Here is a 14,567-nt window from a genome sequence, read left to right on the forward strand (position 1 = left end):
TCAGTGCAGCACTTGCCCCAGTTTCCATGGCACCCTCTTTGTGCCCACACTCCAATGTTCTCCCGATGCCCACTCCACTTTCTCGTTTGCCCACATTCACGGCTTACACGGTTTTGTATTGATGTGTGTCAATGCACATGCTAGTGTTAATGTGAGCTTGCATTCATATGGTAATTCCATTAGTGAGTCCCATGTTTCGTGGGTTAACTCATAACACCCAGCTAGATACAATGACAGCAAAGGTTAAATGATAGGCTTTTTCCCACAGAATCCACCGATAAACATTTATACGTCTATTATAGCTTTTTCCACATCAACAATGTTTCAATGTTGATTTTTCCACTAACACCGATCTAGGTGATCAATGCATTCCGGTCCCCAGATAAGAGAGTACACACTCTCTTATCATCACCTACTGACTACTGTCTTTTGCATGGGCAATGAATCGGCCACACCGTTTCGACAAATCTGTCACCCTGCCGCTCTATCACGCTCCTGCTTCCTGCTTCTCTCACCTGCTGCCCTCTTTCTCTCTCTGCAGGTAGGACAGGTGAGCAGCACGATATCCTACCTGAGTTTGATGTGGAGATTATGCCAGGTACGGCCCCCTCACCCTCCTGCCTCTTTTTCTCACCCCCTCTCTCCCTCTCTCCCGCGCTGGCACCCACTGGCTTCACTAATGATTGTGTCTTCTTTTACAAACTCTGGCCAATCGAACACCTCTTTTGTTGACAAACACTCAATCTTGGTGGCAAATGGAAACTGTACTGCTTTATTTATTTGTCTTAATTTGTCTGTGCCTGTGCCCTTCGTCTGATTACCACACAGCGGTGGAATATATGTAATATATTGGGATTTTTCTTACACCGTTTAATCACATTTAAAATTAGAATTCCGTTGAAATCTATTTATACGCTTTCCCTAAATGAATGGGCTAAAGGAACTCCTCCGACAATGTGTGTATACATGGAACAGGGAGATGAATGAACTAAATTAGTTACTTTGGACACACCCTAAGAAAGAATGTGGATAGGAGTCAGACTACTAGAGAGATGCGATAAGAGCAGATGGACAGATTTTGTAGAATTACCAACACGTTGCTTTAATTCATGTTTATGTGTGTGTGTGTGTGTGTGTGTGTGTGTGTGTGTGTGTGTGTGTGTGTGTGTGTGTGTGTGTGTGTGTGTGTGTGTGTGTGTGTGTGTGTGTGTGTGTGTGTGTGTGTGTTTTATATCTTTAATGCTGTGTTATCTGTGTCTGTGAGCAGAGAAGGCAGCTTTCAGGATATTTTTTTAGGTGTATGTTTGATCATGGTCACATGATTCATGAGCATGCCTTCATGATGAACACATTACAGTTTTAAATTCTTGTGAATATTCAGTCATACTTCCTCGAATAAGACCTCAATAGATTACAGTAATGGTATCTGATTACTTGAAGGGAAAAATACGTAGACCTCTTATCTGTGTAATGTATGTCTTATCTCTCTGTGTGTGTGTGTGTGTGTGTGTGTGTGTGTGTGTGTGTGTGTGTGTGTGTGTGTGTGTGTGTGTGTGTGTGTGTGTGTGTGTGTGTGTGTGTGTGTGTGTGTGTGTGTGTGTGCCCCTCTGTCTGCGTGTGTATTTGTGTGTGTGTAACTGTGCGTGTGTCTGTCTTTGCGTGTGTGTGTATCGGTGTGTGTGTCTCCGGGCGTATGCGTCTGTGCGTGTGTGTGTGTGCGTGCGTGCGTGCGTGTGTGCGTGTGTGTTTCCAGAGTGGGTGTTTGTTGGATGTGTTGCCCTGGGCAGTGTCCTCTTCCTGTTGCTGCTGGGCGTCTGCTGGTGCCAGTGCTGCCCCCACTCCTGCTGCTGCTACCTCCGCTGCTGCTGCTGTCCGGAGACCTGCTGCTGTCCACGCCACTGTGGGTAGTCACGCACACACGCACACGCACACGCACACACACAGTTTGTGCCATATCACCGATTTTTATTCTACCTCTTTTGAGAATCAATGGCTTTGATAGAAAACACTAAGATCTATCCATAAATATTTAAAGATCCAAACAAATGGAAAAGCTTAATAAAGCAGTAATACGTGCAAGTAATGCAATACCATTACACACAAACACAATTTACGAAAATGGCAGCGCCTCATATAGACACACATGCACCAACACACAACAACACATAAGCACAAATATGCACACACACACACACACACACACACACACACACACAACGGCTTCATTTCCTCGTTCCATTGTAAAACTGGATATCTGCTGCAAGAAAAAACCCAAAATCAAATATTTGTCCTCTTTCGTTGTTCCCTTCACCCAGTGTACGAGGCAGGCAAGATGGCGAAGACTGGCCAGCTGCCCCAGACCCTCCAGCCGTCCCAGGTACCAGTGTACCCCTACTACATCCCTGGGGTGCCCACCCTGGTCCCTCTAGCCCCTCCGGCCCATGCAGAGCCCAAGATGTCCTCTTTTCCCTCAATTGAAAATAACCTAGCGGCAGGTAGGTGTGAGCAGTTGTCGAACAAACGGCAGACCACACGGTCTCGTTGGCCACCATGGTAACCATCATTAACCCCCATCCCATTTCTTTCTGTGTGTTTTTCCTAGTCTTTATGTATACCTCAACGTGTCTATCTGTGCATGTTTGCTAACGTATGTTTTGCCTGAACGTGGGCATGTCTGTACTGTAGACTAAATGTCGCATGTATGCGTGTGTGTGTGTGTCCTTGCCTTTTTTACGGCCCCGTGTGCATGCATGTGCCTGTCCATGTCCACAGCGAGAAGTGGTTATCGGCACCAGGCCAATGAAGCTCTGTACCGCGTAGAGAAGGAGCTGGCTAAGTTCCCCTCTACAAAGATGGTCACGCTCCAACGTAAGACTACGAAAGGACTAGGGAGCAGCTCCACATGTAGTCTGTGTGACGGCATGATGCTTTGTGTTGGTGCTGGGCGTTTGTGTTGATCTAAAGTTTCTTTTGTCAGCGATTGCGTACATTACAACATCATCCTCATCTCGTTTTCACATTCATTATTGTAGAACTTTGATGGCTTCTGTCCTTGTTGAAACAATTGTGAACGTGATTGCCTTTGCTAAGATGGCAGTCCCTGTAAATGACAATAGACTATGTGTCTCTACATCCTACATTGGTACCTTTGTTCTATGTAATATAATACAAAGATATTGTCACTAGGCTTATCAGACATTAAAAGCCTGTTACAGGAAGTAACTGGATATGGCTATACTACTATCACTACATGTCCACTCCAAACAATGGATGACCCAGTTTTACAGTGCACATGTCTAATGATTTAACCTTTCGTACTTTGGGACGGTTAGTGAATGGTATTATAACAAAAATCGAATCACATATAAAACAGTCTGGTTTCTGTATATACGTACCGTTTCCCGCACGTCCTCATCATTCAATTCCTGTCCGAACAGCCAGGAGCCTATCAGAGCTGAGCTCGCTCCATGAAGGCGGGAACGTGGATTTCAGGCACACCTACCAGACGGTCCAGATGAAGGCGCTCCCGTCCATAGTGGACCTTGACGACCAATCAGCTCACCGGGCGGCTCCGCCCACTCAGGGTCGCAGGGGGAGGCGGCTCAGAGGCAACCAGTCGGACAACGAGCTGGACCGAAGGTCAGCTCCTCGTGGACATCTTCCAGCCGAGTGTCCCACCATCTGAAATTAGGAGCTCATTAACACCCCCAGTTGATACCCCTTTTCAGATTTTATACATTTAAAACATAGATGAATAGGTCAACAGGCCAATCCCTTATTTATTATTAATTATCATATGGGAAGGGGGGAAAGCCTTAGAGGAATGTGATGAAGTGTGGCCAATCAGTTATTATTAATTATCATATGGGGCAGGGAAGCCTTACAGGAATGTGATGAATTGTTGCACCAGCTCTTCCGTAATCGTGGCTGTGTTGCGGACTTTGGTGTGAAGCAGGTGGAATCCCCGCTCGGAGCACCTGCAGAGGAAGACTCTGGGCAGCAGAGGGCGCACCGGCTCTCTGGACGAGCTGGAGGAGTTTGCCCGCTCCTACGGCGGCACACGGGCCGGCCGAGGGGATCCCCGGGACCGCGACTACGACCGGGACTCCCCCGGCGGCAGCCCCCCTCGCCGTTTCCGCCGCGAGGAGTACGCCGACGACGACGGAGACTGGCGCCGGCGCAGCCCTTCGCTGGAGAAGAAGAGGAGGGGCACGTGGGACAGCGACCGTCCTTCGCGCCCCTCCGACCGCCGCGCACGCGACGACCGGGGCTACGACGACGGCTTCCTGAGCAGCGTCCTGGACAGCAAGGTCAGGGGTCGGGCGGGGCGCGTCGGGGGTGGCGGGGGCAGGCCGGAGGAGGACAGCGATACCCCCTCCAAGGGCAGCTCCAGGGGGAAGGGCAGCGACTGCTACTACAGCCGGTCGTCTAGCAACCGTCCCGAGGAAGAGGACTCCCTGCCGCCCTACTCAGAGCTGGAGGGTGAGAGGTACCGCAGGGCCGAGGTGAGCTCGGACCGGTACCGCGATGTGGAACCGCCCAGCAAAGAGCGCTATCGCACCGTAGAACCGCCCAGCAGCGAGCGGTATCGCACCGTAGAACCGCCCAGTAACGAACGCTATCGCACCGTAGAACCGCCCAGTAACGAACGCTATCGCACCGCGGAGCCGCCCAGTAATGAGCGGTATCGTGCCGCGGAACCGCCCAGTAATGAGCGGTATCGTGCCGTGGAACCGCCAACCCGGGAGGTTCTTCGCACAGCAGAACCGTCCAGCAACCAGCGGTACCGCACCGTAGAGCCGCCCGGCACCGAGCGGTACAGGACAGCCGACCCGGACGCGAGGCCGTTCTCTTACCTCCCAGCGCCCCAGAGGGGGCCGCACCACGCCTTACCGGGGGGCCGGGAGGAGCTGGAGAGAAACCGGAACCTGGTGAGTTACTTGTAGTACCAAAGAAGGCCTCCGGCTCGGCTCTGGTTTCTGTGGATGGAAGATCCAAACACAGCTCTGAATACGTTAGACGTGTTGACCGGCATTCTGAGGTTGTTGTACGTGCTCCCTGGATTGGATGAATGATCATTTTGAACTGGTTACATATATGTGGACATATATGCATATCTTCTTTCTGACTTCTCTCCTAACCTATTTCCGTTTCAACTCATTGCAACTAATAAACTTTCAATTTTAACCATGGGGCTGAGGTTTCAGCACAAAGCATGTTACAGTGTCATTCCGACACAAATGGGCGACATTAATGCATCATATCATGTCATATATTCATATCATATCCAATACGCTACATGCTCGTGTTGCACTCCATATCAATATCAGTATTAACATGACCTGCATAGACTGACTCCACTAACCCAGCATGTTCCTCAGGGCTGGTCTCTCTAACATGTGGCTCTCCATGTGTGCTTCCCAAACAGAGCCATGCACTGAGCCGAGACAATCTGATAGTGTGACGACGCAGAACAGCGTGAGTCCTCCCCCCCCCCCCGGCTTCACACACCATTGCCATCCATCACCTTTAAAGACTTTCACACCAAGCAGTCAAAGCATCTTCTGTGTGCACTCATGAAGAACCCAACCGTTCACTTAACATGGAAAGCCCCATGGTGAAGGAAACCAAGGACCATCGCTACTTGAAAAGACTCTGGCAAGGAAATCAACGGAGATGGAGGGACATGCATGAGGAATGAATGAGAACCGCAATAGTGTGCGGAAAGAGTTTAGTACAGCAGAGTAAAGGGTGTACGCGTTCTGACTGAGGAGTAATGCTGATAGCACCTGCCTATAGGTATTTATATGAATGAAAATGAAGGTGCTTTCCTGCAGGTCGGAGGTTGCTCTTATGGTCCTCTTAGATCAGCAGCGTGACGAATAAACAATAATAATGCCATTGCCAAGGTGAGTGCCATTCTGTACCAGTGCCCAGTTGTTCTGAATCATCCAATTTGTTGCCAATTTTGTATGTATTTTCGTATGCATTTTTTTATTCCAGTACATTCCTTGTGTTGTGTTACATTCAGCAAAAAGAGTTCACGGCACTTTGATCCGGATTTTTCTACAATATTTTTTCATTTCAGTTTGTTTCTCACTTAAATTGCCACAGCTCAGGTTTACTCTGTTCATGCGTGTGTGTGTGTGTGTTTGCGCGTGCGTGTGTGTACACGAACACGTAGGAGTGAGTCTGTGAATGACTGTGGATGACTGAGTGCTTTTGTTTGTGCTATATATCTGATGTGCTTTAGTACTTTTTGTAGCCAGTATGTATCATTGTATGGTAATATATATTGAAATGCACTGAAACTATCCAAACCCATTTGTTACATTATGAAAATATACAGGCCTAGGCTATTCCATGGGCTTGGAGTTTGTGCCATAGCACATTTTTGTATTATACTTGCTTGGAAAAAATCAATGCCTTCGAAATAAAAAAAACTATGATCTATTCATAAATGTCTACGTATGTGTGTGGTCACTATTCCTGATAAAATTTTGATAATGTGTGTTTACCCTGGATAATGAGTATGTTTTCTTATCGTTGCTTATCAGAAATATACAAAACAAAACAAACACTTCACTGTTCTGACAACCATCATTTATACAACTGTGTACAATTTTACAATAAGGCATGTACCCCTCAATAACAATTAAGGGAAAGCAATTATGTGTTAACATAATTATTACATATTTTATTACGTTTCCCAAATGATATTGTTAACTGAAACCTACCATAGCAGGTCAATAATAAAGATTATAGGTACAAACAAAAATGTATGAGTGACTTTTTCCCAGACTTTCTCACAATATTAGGGAAAAAGCCTAGAAACAGAAAGGTCAAAATTAAGCCAATTCTCGAAAACCAGATGAGATGTAGTTTATCCCTAAAGATCTTTTAAGTAGGCTGTAGGCTACCCATTCAACAGAGAACAGTACTTGAGCCAGGAAGGAGTGTTTTGAATAAACTGAATAGGAGCCTGGAGAGATACAAACAACAGAGCCCAACCCACTTGTAGGCTGCTATGCGACGCATGTTGCAAAAGGCCACATGTAACTAAATCACCAACACTAAAGGGTGTTCGGGCGCGGTGAGCAATCGTCTCTTTACCAGCTTTCTTTATTTTCCGTTGTACATTTTGATCTATTTTATTCACGGAGAAATCCACCTGTTGTTCCGAGGGAGGGGTCAGTGATGTCACCTGAAGCTGGGGGATGGGACGCTAGTGCCGCTGGTTATTCCCTGTGAGGAAAGTTGTTCGCCGTGCCATTAGGCCTGCTCACGATTTAACAAGCGGATACCGTGGACCAAAAAACATTAGCGCAACGATCGTATACAATTACAGATAATGTCGATAAGTTTCTACGCCACGCAGAAGTCTGGACGCTTTGTATTTTCTGGATATATTGAGTTTTAAAACGGAAAGTGTCCGTCGCTTCCGCGACAGGATTGGGAGCACAAGATGGGAAATATGATATTGGTGGCACTTCTTCTGGCTCACCTGCCCAAAGGTAATCCTGTTTCAAAACGTTTCAAGGTGCACACTAATTTAACATTTCGGCCATACCTCATCGATGTATGATATAGGTCTAAGACACATGGACAAACTGAACAAATAAAGAATGTGGACAGGTTAATAATCGACAGGTGTAAACAAGACGGCAAGGACAGCCCAGTGCCACTTTACGAGATAATGTAAAAAAAACTAAAATCTATTTCGAATGAATAGGCCTATATCTTTTTATATCGGCCTATATTTTATTTTATATTTTAAACCCTGTCTTTCGATGTACACTTGTTTCCGATTTGCGTTGTGATCTGTCAACACCCCACTGAGAGCTGTAAACATTGCAGATGATTGACAGCAGCAATTACATTTAAAGACATAGTTACTATATGTGCGTTTGCACTTCTTGAAATAAGCTCCCATGCTACCAGTTGGGTTAGATTCTTATTAGTATAACTCACTTAAAGGTTTTAAAAGTCCAAGCATGCTGCATTACAGTTCAGGCCTTGCTCTTGCTTTTACTGATAGGCCTCCTCAAATATATATTGGGTTTTGGATTCCTAAACACAATATAGGCCTAGTCTATTATTAATATTGACGTAGGCATATTCAAATGCAGTTAATGTACACTTGCATTATACCAGCCCATTCATGATGTTGTCCTATTCAGATATATTCTGTTGCAGTCTCAGTAAGTTGTATTTGTATTAATTGTCTACAATCTCTAACGTCGTCTACCACTCTCCGGCCTCATCTCTATATCAGAGCTGTTCGCCATACAGGTGATCGTTACCGAAACAGAGAGGACTACGTTTCTCTTCGGGTCGGTAATCCTCCGCTGTGACTATTCCACCTCGGCCAACGCTCAAGACGTCCTGGTTACCTGGAGGTATAAGTCTTTCTGTAAAGACCCTGTGCTGGAGTACTACTCTACGGGTGAGTGAGCCGGTGCTTGTGTGTCGCTGCAAAGAAGCCATACAAAAAAAACGCATTACGAAGAACGAACCGCGGGAGGGAACATAATATGGTGGGAGTTTCTGGAGACTTGTTCACCACAAGGCAGATTAGAAATTCACATTCCTCACGACTGGGTTGAAAAGATTCATGTTCGTAAGGCTTTTGTCACCTTTTGTGCTTGGCCAAACTTTCCAAACAGAAAACGGCATATTGAACCTGTGGAAAATATGAAAATCTAATTACACGTCACATATAATCCCCCTTACTTGGTCTTCTTGTTTATGAATTGCAACAGTCCTTTGTATGAGATCTCTCTGAATTTAGGGGCTCTCCTCTCCCCAGTTGAATAGCGTTAACTATGGAGCAAAGAGGTCTGATGCTTAATGCAAACACCTCACTTCTTTAATGTGTAAATAACCCACCTTCCACAGACAGGACCTCTTCCCTCCCCCCGTTCTAGAATGACAATGCAGGCTACAGCTAATCAGTTTAGCCCTCTCAGTCTATGTAATGTTAATGAACTAGGTGTTTACCTTTTTGATTCTTTATATCACACTGCAATCCTGTGATGTTTGCGACAATGTGACATTTCCCCATCAATGTCCTTTACATTAATTTGAAGATGCTTGGTTAAATGTAGAGGAATACTTTTTTCAATGAAATTTCTTGAGCAGTGTTGATACTATGGCATTTTCTATGATATCTCATATTAATCCTTACTTGGATGGTACTGTATCATTGAGTGTAAAGTGTTTCCCAAAATAAATCTCCCGGTAGCAGGATGGTCTCACAATGCTGAAAGAATACAGCAACAAAACACAATTTGGGAGAAAGTTATAAACATAACATCATTACCACATTGTTACATGGCTCCTGTAGGATATTATTGTCTCTTTCCCCCGGTTGGTTAATCTAACGTCCCCATCCCCCTGGTGGTCTTCACATTGATAGTCTACCAGGCGGCTCTGAGCCTTGGGCAGGACCCAGCCAACGACTGCCCGGACCGGCAGCGCACGCTGCGCACGGTGGTCCAGAAGAGGGGCACCAATGAGGCCATGCTGGGCGCGGAGTACCGCGAGCGCAAGATTACCATTCTAAACAGTGAGTCCCTCATTGTTTAGTATGTCTAGTATTGTATTGTATCATAGTACTTAACTGTGTAGCAACTGCAGTAGCTGCTATCATTGCTGTAACACGGGGTATTGGTTAGCCTAGCGATTGTTGTACTTGCACTTGGTTCTATGAACATCCTTTCTGTACTGACAGCAATATATTGATGCACTTCTTATGACAAATGTACTTATTGTAAGTCGCTTTGGATAAAAGCGTCTGCTAAATGCCCTAAATGTAAATGTAAATGTAAATGTAAATGTCACACACACACTGACCGTCGGAAAACTGTATGATCCGTGATGAAATCCCTTGGCATTTGTTTAGGTTTCGAAGTAGGACATTGGATGGTATGAACAAAAAGGCCATCGTGCCTAATTCCCCACAGCTTCTCAGCAATCATACAAAACAATAGCAACAACATGGATGATGTGCTTTGTTTGTTTTTGCCTCACGTAGAAGTCACTTTGGATAAAAGCCTCTGACCAGATGACTAAATATGCATCTATGAACCATGCACATATGTGGCCTATTTGTGAAAGTACAGCCGCTTTGTGTATGTTATATTTTGGAAGTTGTATACTTAAGGGACTGCGTGTAGGATTTGTACATGCATAACTTGCATTAATTGCCTATAAAATTGTTGTAATTTAACCAGAGAAAATGCGACCACAACATTTATTTAGGATTGTCACTAGCTTAAGTTTCTGATTTGTTATTGTCTTATCCCATGGAGCTCATGCAGGCTGCAGTTCATCTACCGGCAAAAGGAGCTCGTAATGAGTAGGAATATCTGATTCTTTCTTCACATAGTCCATTTAAATAAATTGCTATCCCTTTGCAGAGGCAGACCTGGCCATTACCGAGGTCATGTGGTGGGATAACGGCATGTACTTCTGCACTATTGACGCGCCTGGCGACACTGTCGGGGACTCTGATCGGGAAATCAAACTCATCGTCTACCGTAAGTACAGTAGGACCGGTTACCGGGCCTACTGTATGTATTGGCACCACTGTATTAGTATACATGACTGTTAGTATACACATGTGTTTTTCTATTGAAGAAATGACATATCGATCCATAATGCATTGTTCTGGCAAAAGGGATTGCTTTGTTTGTAGAAAAAAAAGATTTGGAAGAATGGCAACAACAGTTAGTGTCAAACCAGTGCCCTGTCCTACGAACCTTGCTGAACATACCCAGGCTTTCTTGGGAAAGCCTGGATCGACAGAGACGCAACTCGCGATCAGAGTTAAATGGTTCTACGAAGCTCACTTAGGATTGGATTAGTCAAGCCAGGTTTTCCACTTTAGGTTCAATGCGCGTTCACGTGAAAGTGGCGTTTATCGCGTTATTTTACTCACCTTTACAAACTGGATAGATCAAGCAGTCTATATAAATGCGTATAAGTGAAATTATTCTGCATATTGTCTAGATAGAATGATGATTTCAAAATGCATAAGCAGCGTTCAACCTGCCTTATTCTATAGTTTAGGGAATTCACTTTAAATACACCCTAAAGTCACCATGGCGATACAGCGCCGCTAAAAAGAGATGGACTTTCGTGTCCCAGCTCACCCAGGCTTTGAGCGCAACATACCTCGCTAACCCACTAATCGAGGGTTCGTAGTACAGGCCACTGGTGTAGCCAACATGGTCCCGGCGGGCACCTGGTCACCCGCCGGGACCTCGTGGAGTCGCCCGCAGGGCATGTTCTTAAAATAGCCCTAGTCACCATGGAGCTCTCTTAAATGTGTATTTAATTGTGTTGATGATCTTTTTAAATCAATAACACTTGCATTGATGTCGATTAGATGGCAACTTTTTTTTGCTTTTGGCTTTAGAGCAAAGGGCTGCTGGGTGAACATTTGAGTCCCGTTCCCAGAGCCACTCCCATTTCCCTGTTGAGGTTCTCCGTGACCCCTGACCTCGCTGCTCCCCACAGACTGGCTGACGGTCCTGTTCATCATCCTGGGGGCTCTCCTGCTCCTCCTGTTACTGGGCGTCTGCTGCTGCCAGTGCTGCCCGCAGAAGTGCTGCTGCTACATCCGCTGTCCCTGCTGCCCACGCACCTGCTGCTGCCCAGAGAAAGGTGAGGCAGGCCGCTCCTCTTCCTGTTCCTCAGACCCATGTTCTCATGCCTTTCAGGGTCATTCATTCCAAAATAATTCTTATTGACTTGAGATTAAGCACTGTAGCCCCACCTAGTGGTGGCGGAGTGGCGCTACCTTGGGCGTAGGGGACAGCTCGGCTTCTCCACATCCATGGTGCGCTCGGAGCAAAGTAATACAAATTCGGTTCACACTAGGAACTGACTGTGGGAGAGCGTCCAGTCACTTCTCAGCCTGTTTGATGTAAAAACGTCAATCAAACACGGCAATGGCTTTATTCATTTCTAAACAAAATTTCCCAAACACATGTTGAAAAGCGCCGACTCCTGTCTGCGAGCTTGCTTAATCCGAACTCCCTTATCAACTGTGGACCGCTTACAAACCCTTAACTGGCTCTCCTCTTGACCCCCCCTCCCAGCGGTGATGCAGCATAGGATGATCCGTGATGTCCAGAAGGGCATGGCTCCATGGATGCACGGACAGCCCATGTACGCCCCCGTCAGCTCCAACGTCTCCTCCCATGGCCAGCCCGTGCTGTACTCAAGTGGGTATTCTTTCTATTCATTAGGGCATAGTGTGGTGTTTTGCTTTTTTGTTTTTGTATCATTTGCAGTGGTTTCACTTTTCAAATTGTGGCACTCCAGACTCGTTTTCAGAATATCCGACCAAGCAGAATTTCGCCATGGCCCCGATCGGGATGCAGCCGATGCCCCTCTTCCAGCAGCCCCCTCCTCCAGAGCACCACGGTTACCACGGCAGCGACGGCATGCACGGCGGCCACCAGGACCCCAACCAGATGTTGGACTTCCTGGAGCACCAGGTGAGGGGCATGGACGTCCCCGTGATGGTGGCTCCGCAGCCCATGCAGCACCTGCCCCAGGCCGGACCCCGCCGGCAGCCGACCCATCCTCCTCCCCACGCGGTGCCCTTCTCGTCGGGTCCCCCCAGCATGCTGTCCGCCCTGGACGAGATGGGTGTCAGAGGGGTGGAGAGAAGGGTGATCACCCTGCCGCCCATTGTCCAGCACCCGCCCAGCCGCCGGGGGCCCGGGGCCGGGGAGGAGGTCAGGGGAGGCCACCGGGTCTCTAGCCAGTCCAGCGGGAGCTCACAGCGCGCGGGAGGCGGCGGCGGCGGCGGCATCCAGGCAGGAGGGAGTCGCCCCCGCCGGGACGGCCGTGGTGTGTACAGGGAGCCCTCGCCCCCACGCAGGGGGATCCTGAGGGGCTACAGCGACGACTCGGACTGGGAGAGCAGTCGAGGAGGAGGGGGGGGAGGAGGGGCAAGAGGAGGAGGAGGAGGTGCTCGTGGAGGGGTGAGGGATGACCGAGGAGGTTCGGCCGGGAGGAGAGCAGCAGCCACAGCCGGAGGGGGAGGGGGAGGGGGAGGAGGAGGAGGAGGAGGAGGAGGAGGAGGAGGAGGAGGAGGAGGAGGGAGGAGCAGAGCGTCCAGGCCGAGAACCCGCAGTCGTGATGATCTGATGGAGGAAATGCGCCACGCGGTGCCGCGTAGGGAGCGGAGCTACTCGCCGCCGAGTCGCAGGGGGTCCTGGAGCTCGGACGAGGACCTCCGCGGACGGGTGGGCAAAGGGAAGCTGTGGCCAGAGAAGCCCCCGAGCTACTCCTCCATCGAGAGCCAGCCGGGACAGAACAGCGGCCGGAAGCACTACGACCGCTTCTCCGTAAGATCTTCTAGCGATTACTAACATGTCTCTCTCTGTCTCTCTCTCTGTCTCTCTCTCTGTCTCTCTCTCTCTCTGTCTCTCTGTCTCTCTCTCTCTCTCTCTCTCTCTCTCTCTCTCTCTCTCTCTCTCTCTCCTTGGCATTTCCTTCTGCCCATTTCTGTTTGGATGGTTTCTGGTTCCTCTGCTTCCCTTGTATTGACTTTTTCTTCCCCTTTCCCACTTTTTCTTATAGGATAGAAGCTCACGTAGTGGCATCAGCGTAGTGATCTGAAGCTTATCTTTGTTTTGAAAAAAAAGATGACATTGAGACAGACTGCAGGTACATTGAAGTTTTTGTTTGTTTGGAAAAATTCTTTCTGTAAATGTTATTGTAATTTTTTTTTTACTGCGTTCATTATGAAGTTTTTTTTAATTTCTGTTTTTGTATAAGCTGTCAATACTCATGACACCTGTAAAGTGGTTCCAACTTCCAATGCCAGTCAGTGATGTTAGAACTGTTAACGACATGTATAATGTGGTTGCATTAATGTAAAATTGTATTTGTACATAGCTTTGTTGGCTTTAATGTTAAATGTGTATGATCTGCTTTTGGTATTTTTTAATGAAGGCACAAATTGGTGCTTTTTATCTGAAGTAATCGTTGTCTCCAGCATATTGTCATTGTAATTTCTAAAATAGCTTTAGTGACCAAATGTGAGTACTTCATAACTGCACACTGTCATGATTTCTATATTATCCTTTAATCCTCTTCAGGCGTATTGGTCTGAAATTTTTTTGATTGTAACTCCAAACACAGGTACTTAAATATTTTTTGTCTGAATACTTGTTATTGTAAATGTAACTTTTATGCATGTTCAATAAATATCATCATTTTTAATAAATTTGTGTTGACAACCAATATAAACGCTTTGACTTTCATGATTTCATTTTAATAAGCAGTTTCAATATTTGACCGAAAGAGGGCCCCATCCAAACTTTTAAGCATAATGGGTTGAGAGATTAGTTTGTAAATCCTATGCTTTAAACATTACAGAAGGCTTTGAATGGACCGCCGCTCTGACGGTGACGAATGAAAAACTGAGCGGCGGTAGGTAAGGATCATGGATGTAAGGATAATAACACCGCTTGTGCAAAGCAGTTTGCCGTCTCCCCAAATGAACCTGAGCCCCATCCACCGTGCTTTTATTTCCACTCACC

The 14,567-nt window shown here is 46.8% G+C and overlaps 2 protein-coding genes across 6 annotated transcripts in view; both read left to right on the plus strand.

The window, feature by feature from the left end:
* Positions 1-6,461, plus strand: part of LOC130372946 (immunoglobulin-like domain-containing receptor 2) — a 12,428-nt gene extending 5,967 nt beyond the window's left edge. Inside the window, exons 4-10 of one of the 5 annotated variants that reach the window (XM_056579101.1) lie at positions 542-598; positions 1,754-1,900; positions 2,316-2,495; positions 2,773-2,868; positions 3,438-3,639; positions 3,953-4,931; positions 5,429-6,461. In XM_056579101.1, the coding sequence (XP_056435076.1) occupies positions 542-598; positions 1,754-1,900; positions 2,316-2,495; positions 2,773-2,868; positions 3,438-3,639; positions 3,953-4,931; positions 5,429-5,464 (1,697 nt within the window). In that variant the 3' untranslated portion in view covers positions 5,465-6,461. The remainder of the gene's footprint in view (positions 1-541; positions 599-1,753; positions 1,901-2,315; positions 2,496-2,772; positions 2,869-3,437; positions 3,640-3,952; positions 4,932-5,428) is intronic. The other 4 variants (XM_056579102.1, XM_056579103.1, XM_056579104.1 and 1 more) reach the window with 4 other exon arrangements.
* Positions 6,462-6,788: 327 nt separating this feature from the next.
* On the plus strand, positions 6,789-14,261 carry LOC130372950 (immunoglobulin-like domain-containing receptor 1). Its single transcript, XM_056579113.1, has 9 exons — positions 6,789-7,514; positions 8,276-8,446; positions 9,419-9,568; positions 10,422-10,541; positions 11,524-11,670; positions 12,108-12,233; positions 12,334-12,987; positions 13,108-13,367; positions 13,603-14,261. Exons 1-9 carry the CDS (start codon positions 7,466-7,468, stop codon positions 13,639-13,641), a joined length of 1,716 nt encoding a protein of 571 aa, XP_056435088.1. The 5' UTR covers positions 6,789-7,465; the 3' UTR covers positions 13,642-14,261.
* The last annotated feature ends 306 nt before the right edge of the window (positions 14,262-14,567 follow it).

The sequence above is a fragment of the Gadus chalcogrammus genome, chromosome 20 (assembly GCF_026213295.1).
Source record: "Gadus chalcogrammus isolate NIFS_2021 chromosome 20, NIFS_Gcha_1.0, whole genome shotgun sequence".
NCBI classification, from domain to species: domain Eukaryota; kingdom Metazoa; phylum Chordata; class Actinopteri; order Gadiformes; family Gadidae; genus Gadus; species Gadus chalcogrammus.

Bases quoted from the DNA above. Each gene is read 5' to 3' on its own strand.
- LOC130372950 (XM_056579113.1), top strand. From the start codon at position 7,466: ATGGGAAATATGATATTGGTGGCACTTCTTCTGGCTCACCTGCCCAAA. The intron at 8,447-9,418 runs GTGAGTGAGCCG...TCACATTGATAG, and splicing joins GCTGGAGTACTACTCTACGG to TCTACCAGGCGGCTCTGAGC. The intron at 12,988-13,107 runs GTGCTCGTGGAG...GAGGAGGAGGAG, and splicing joins GGCAAGAGGAGGAGGAGGAG to GAGGAGGAGGAGGGAGGAGC.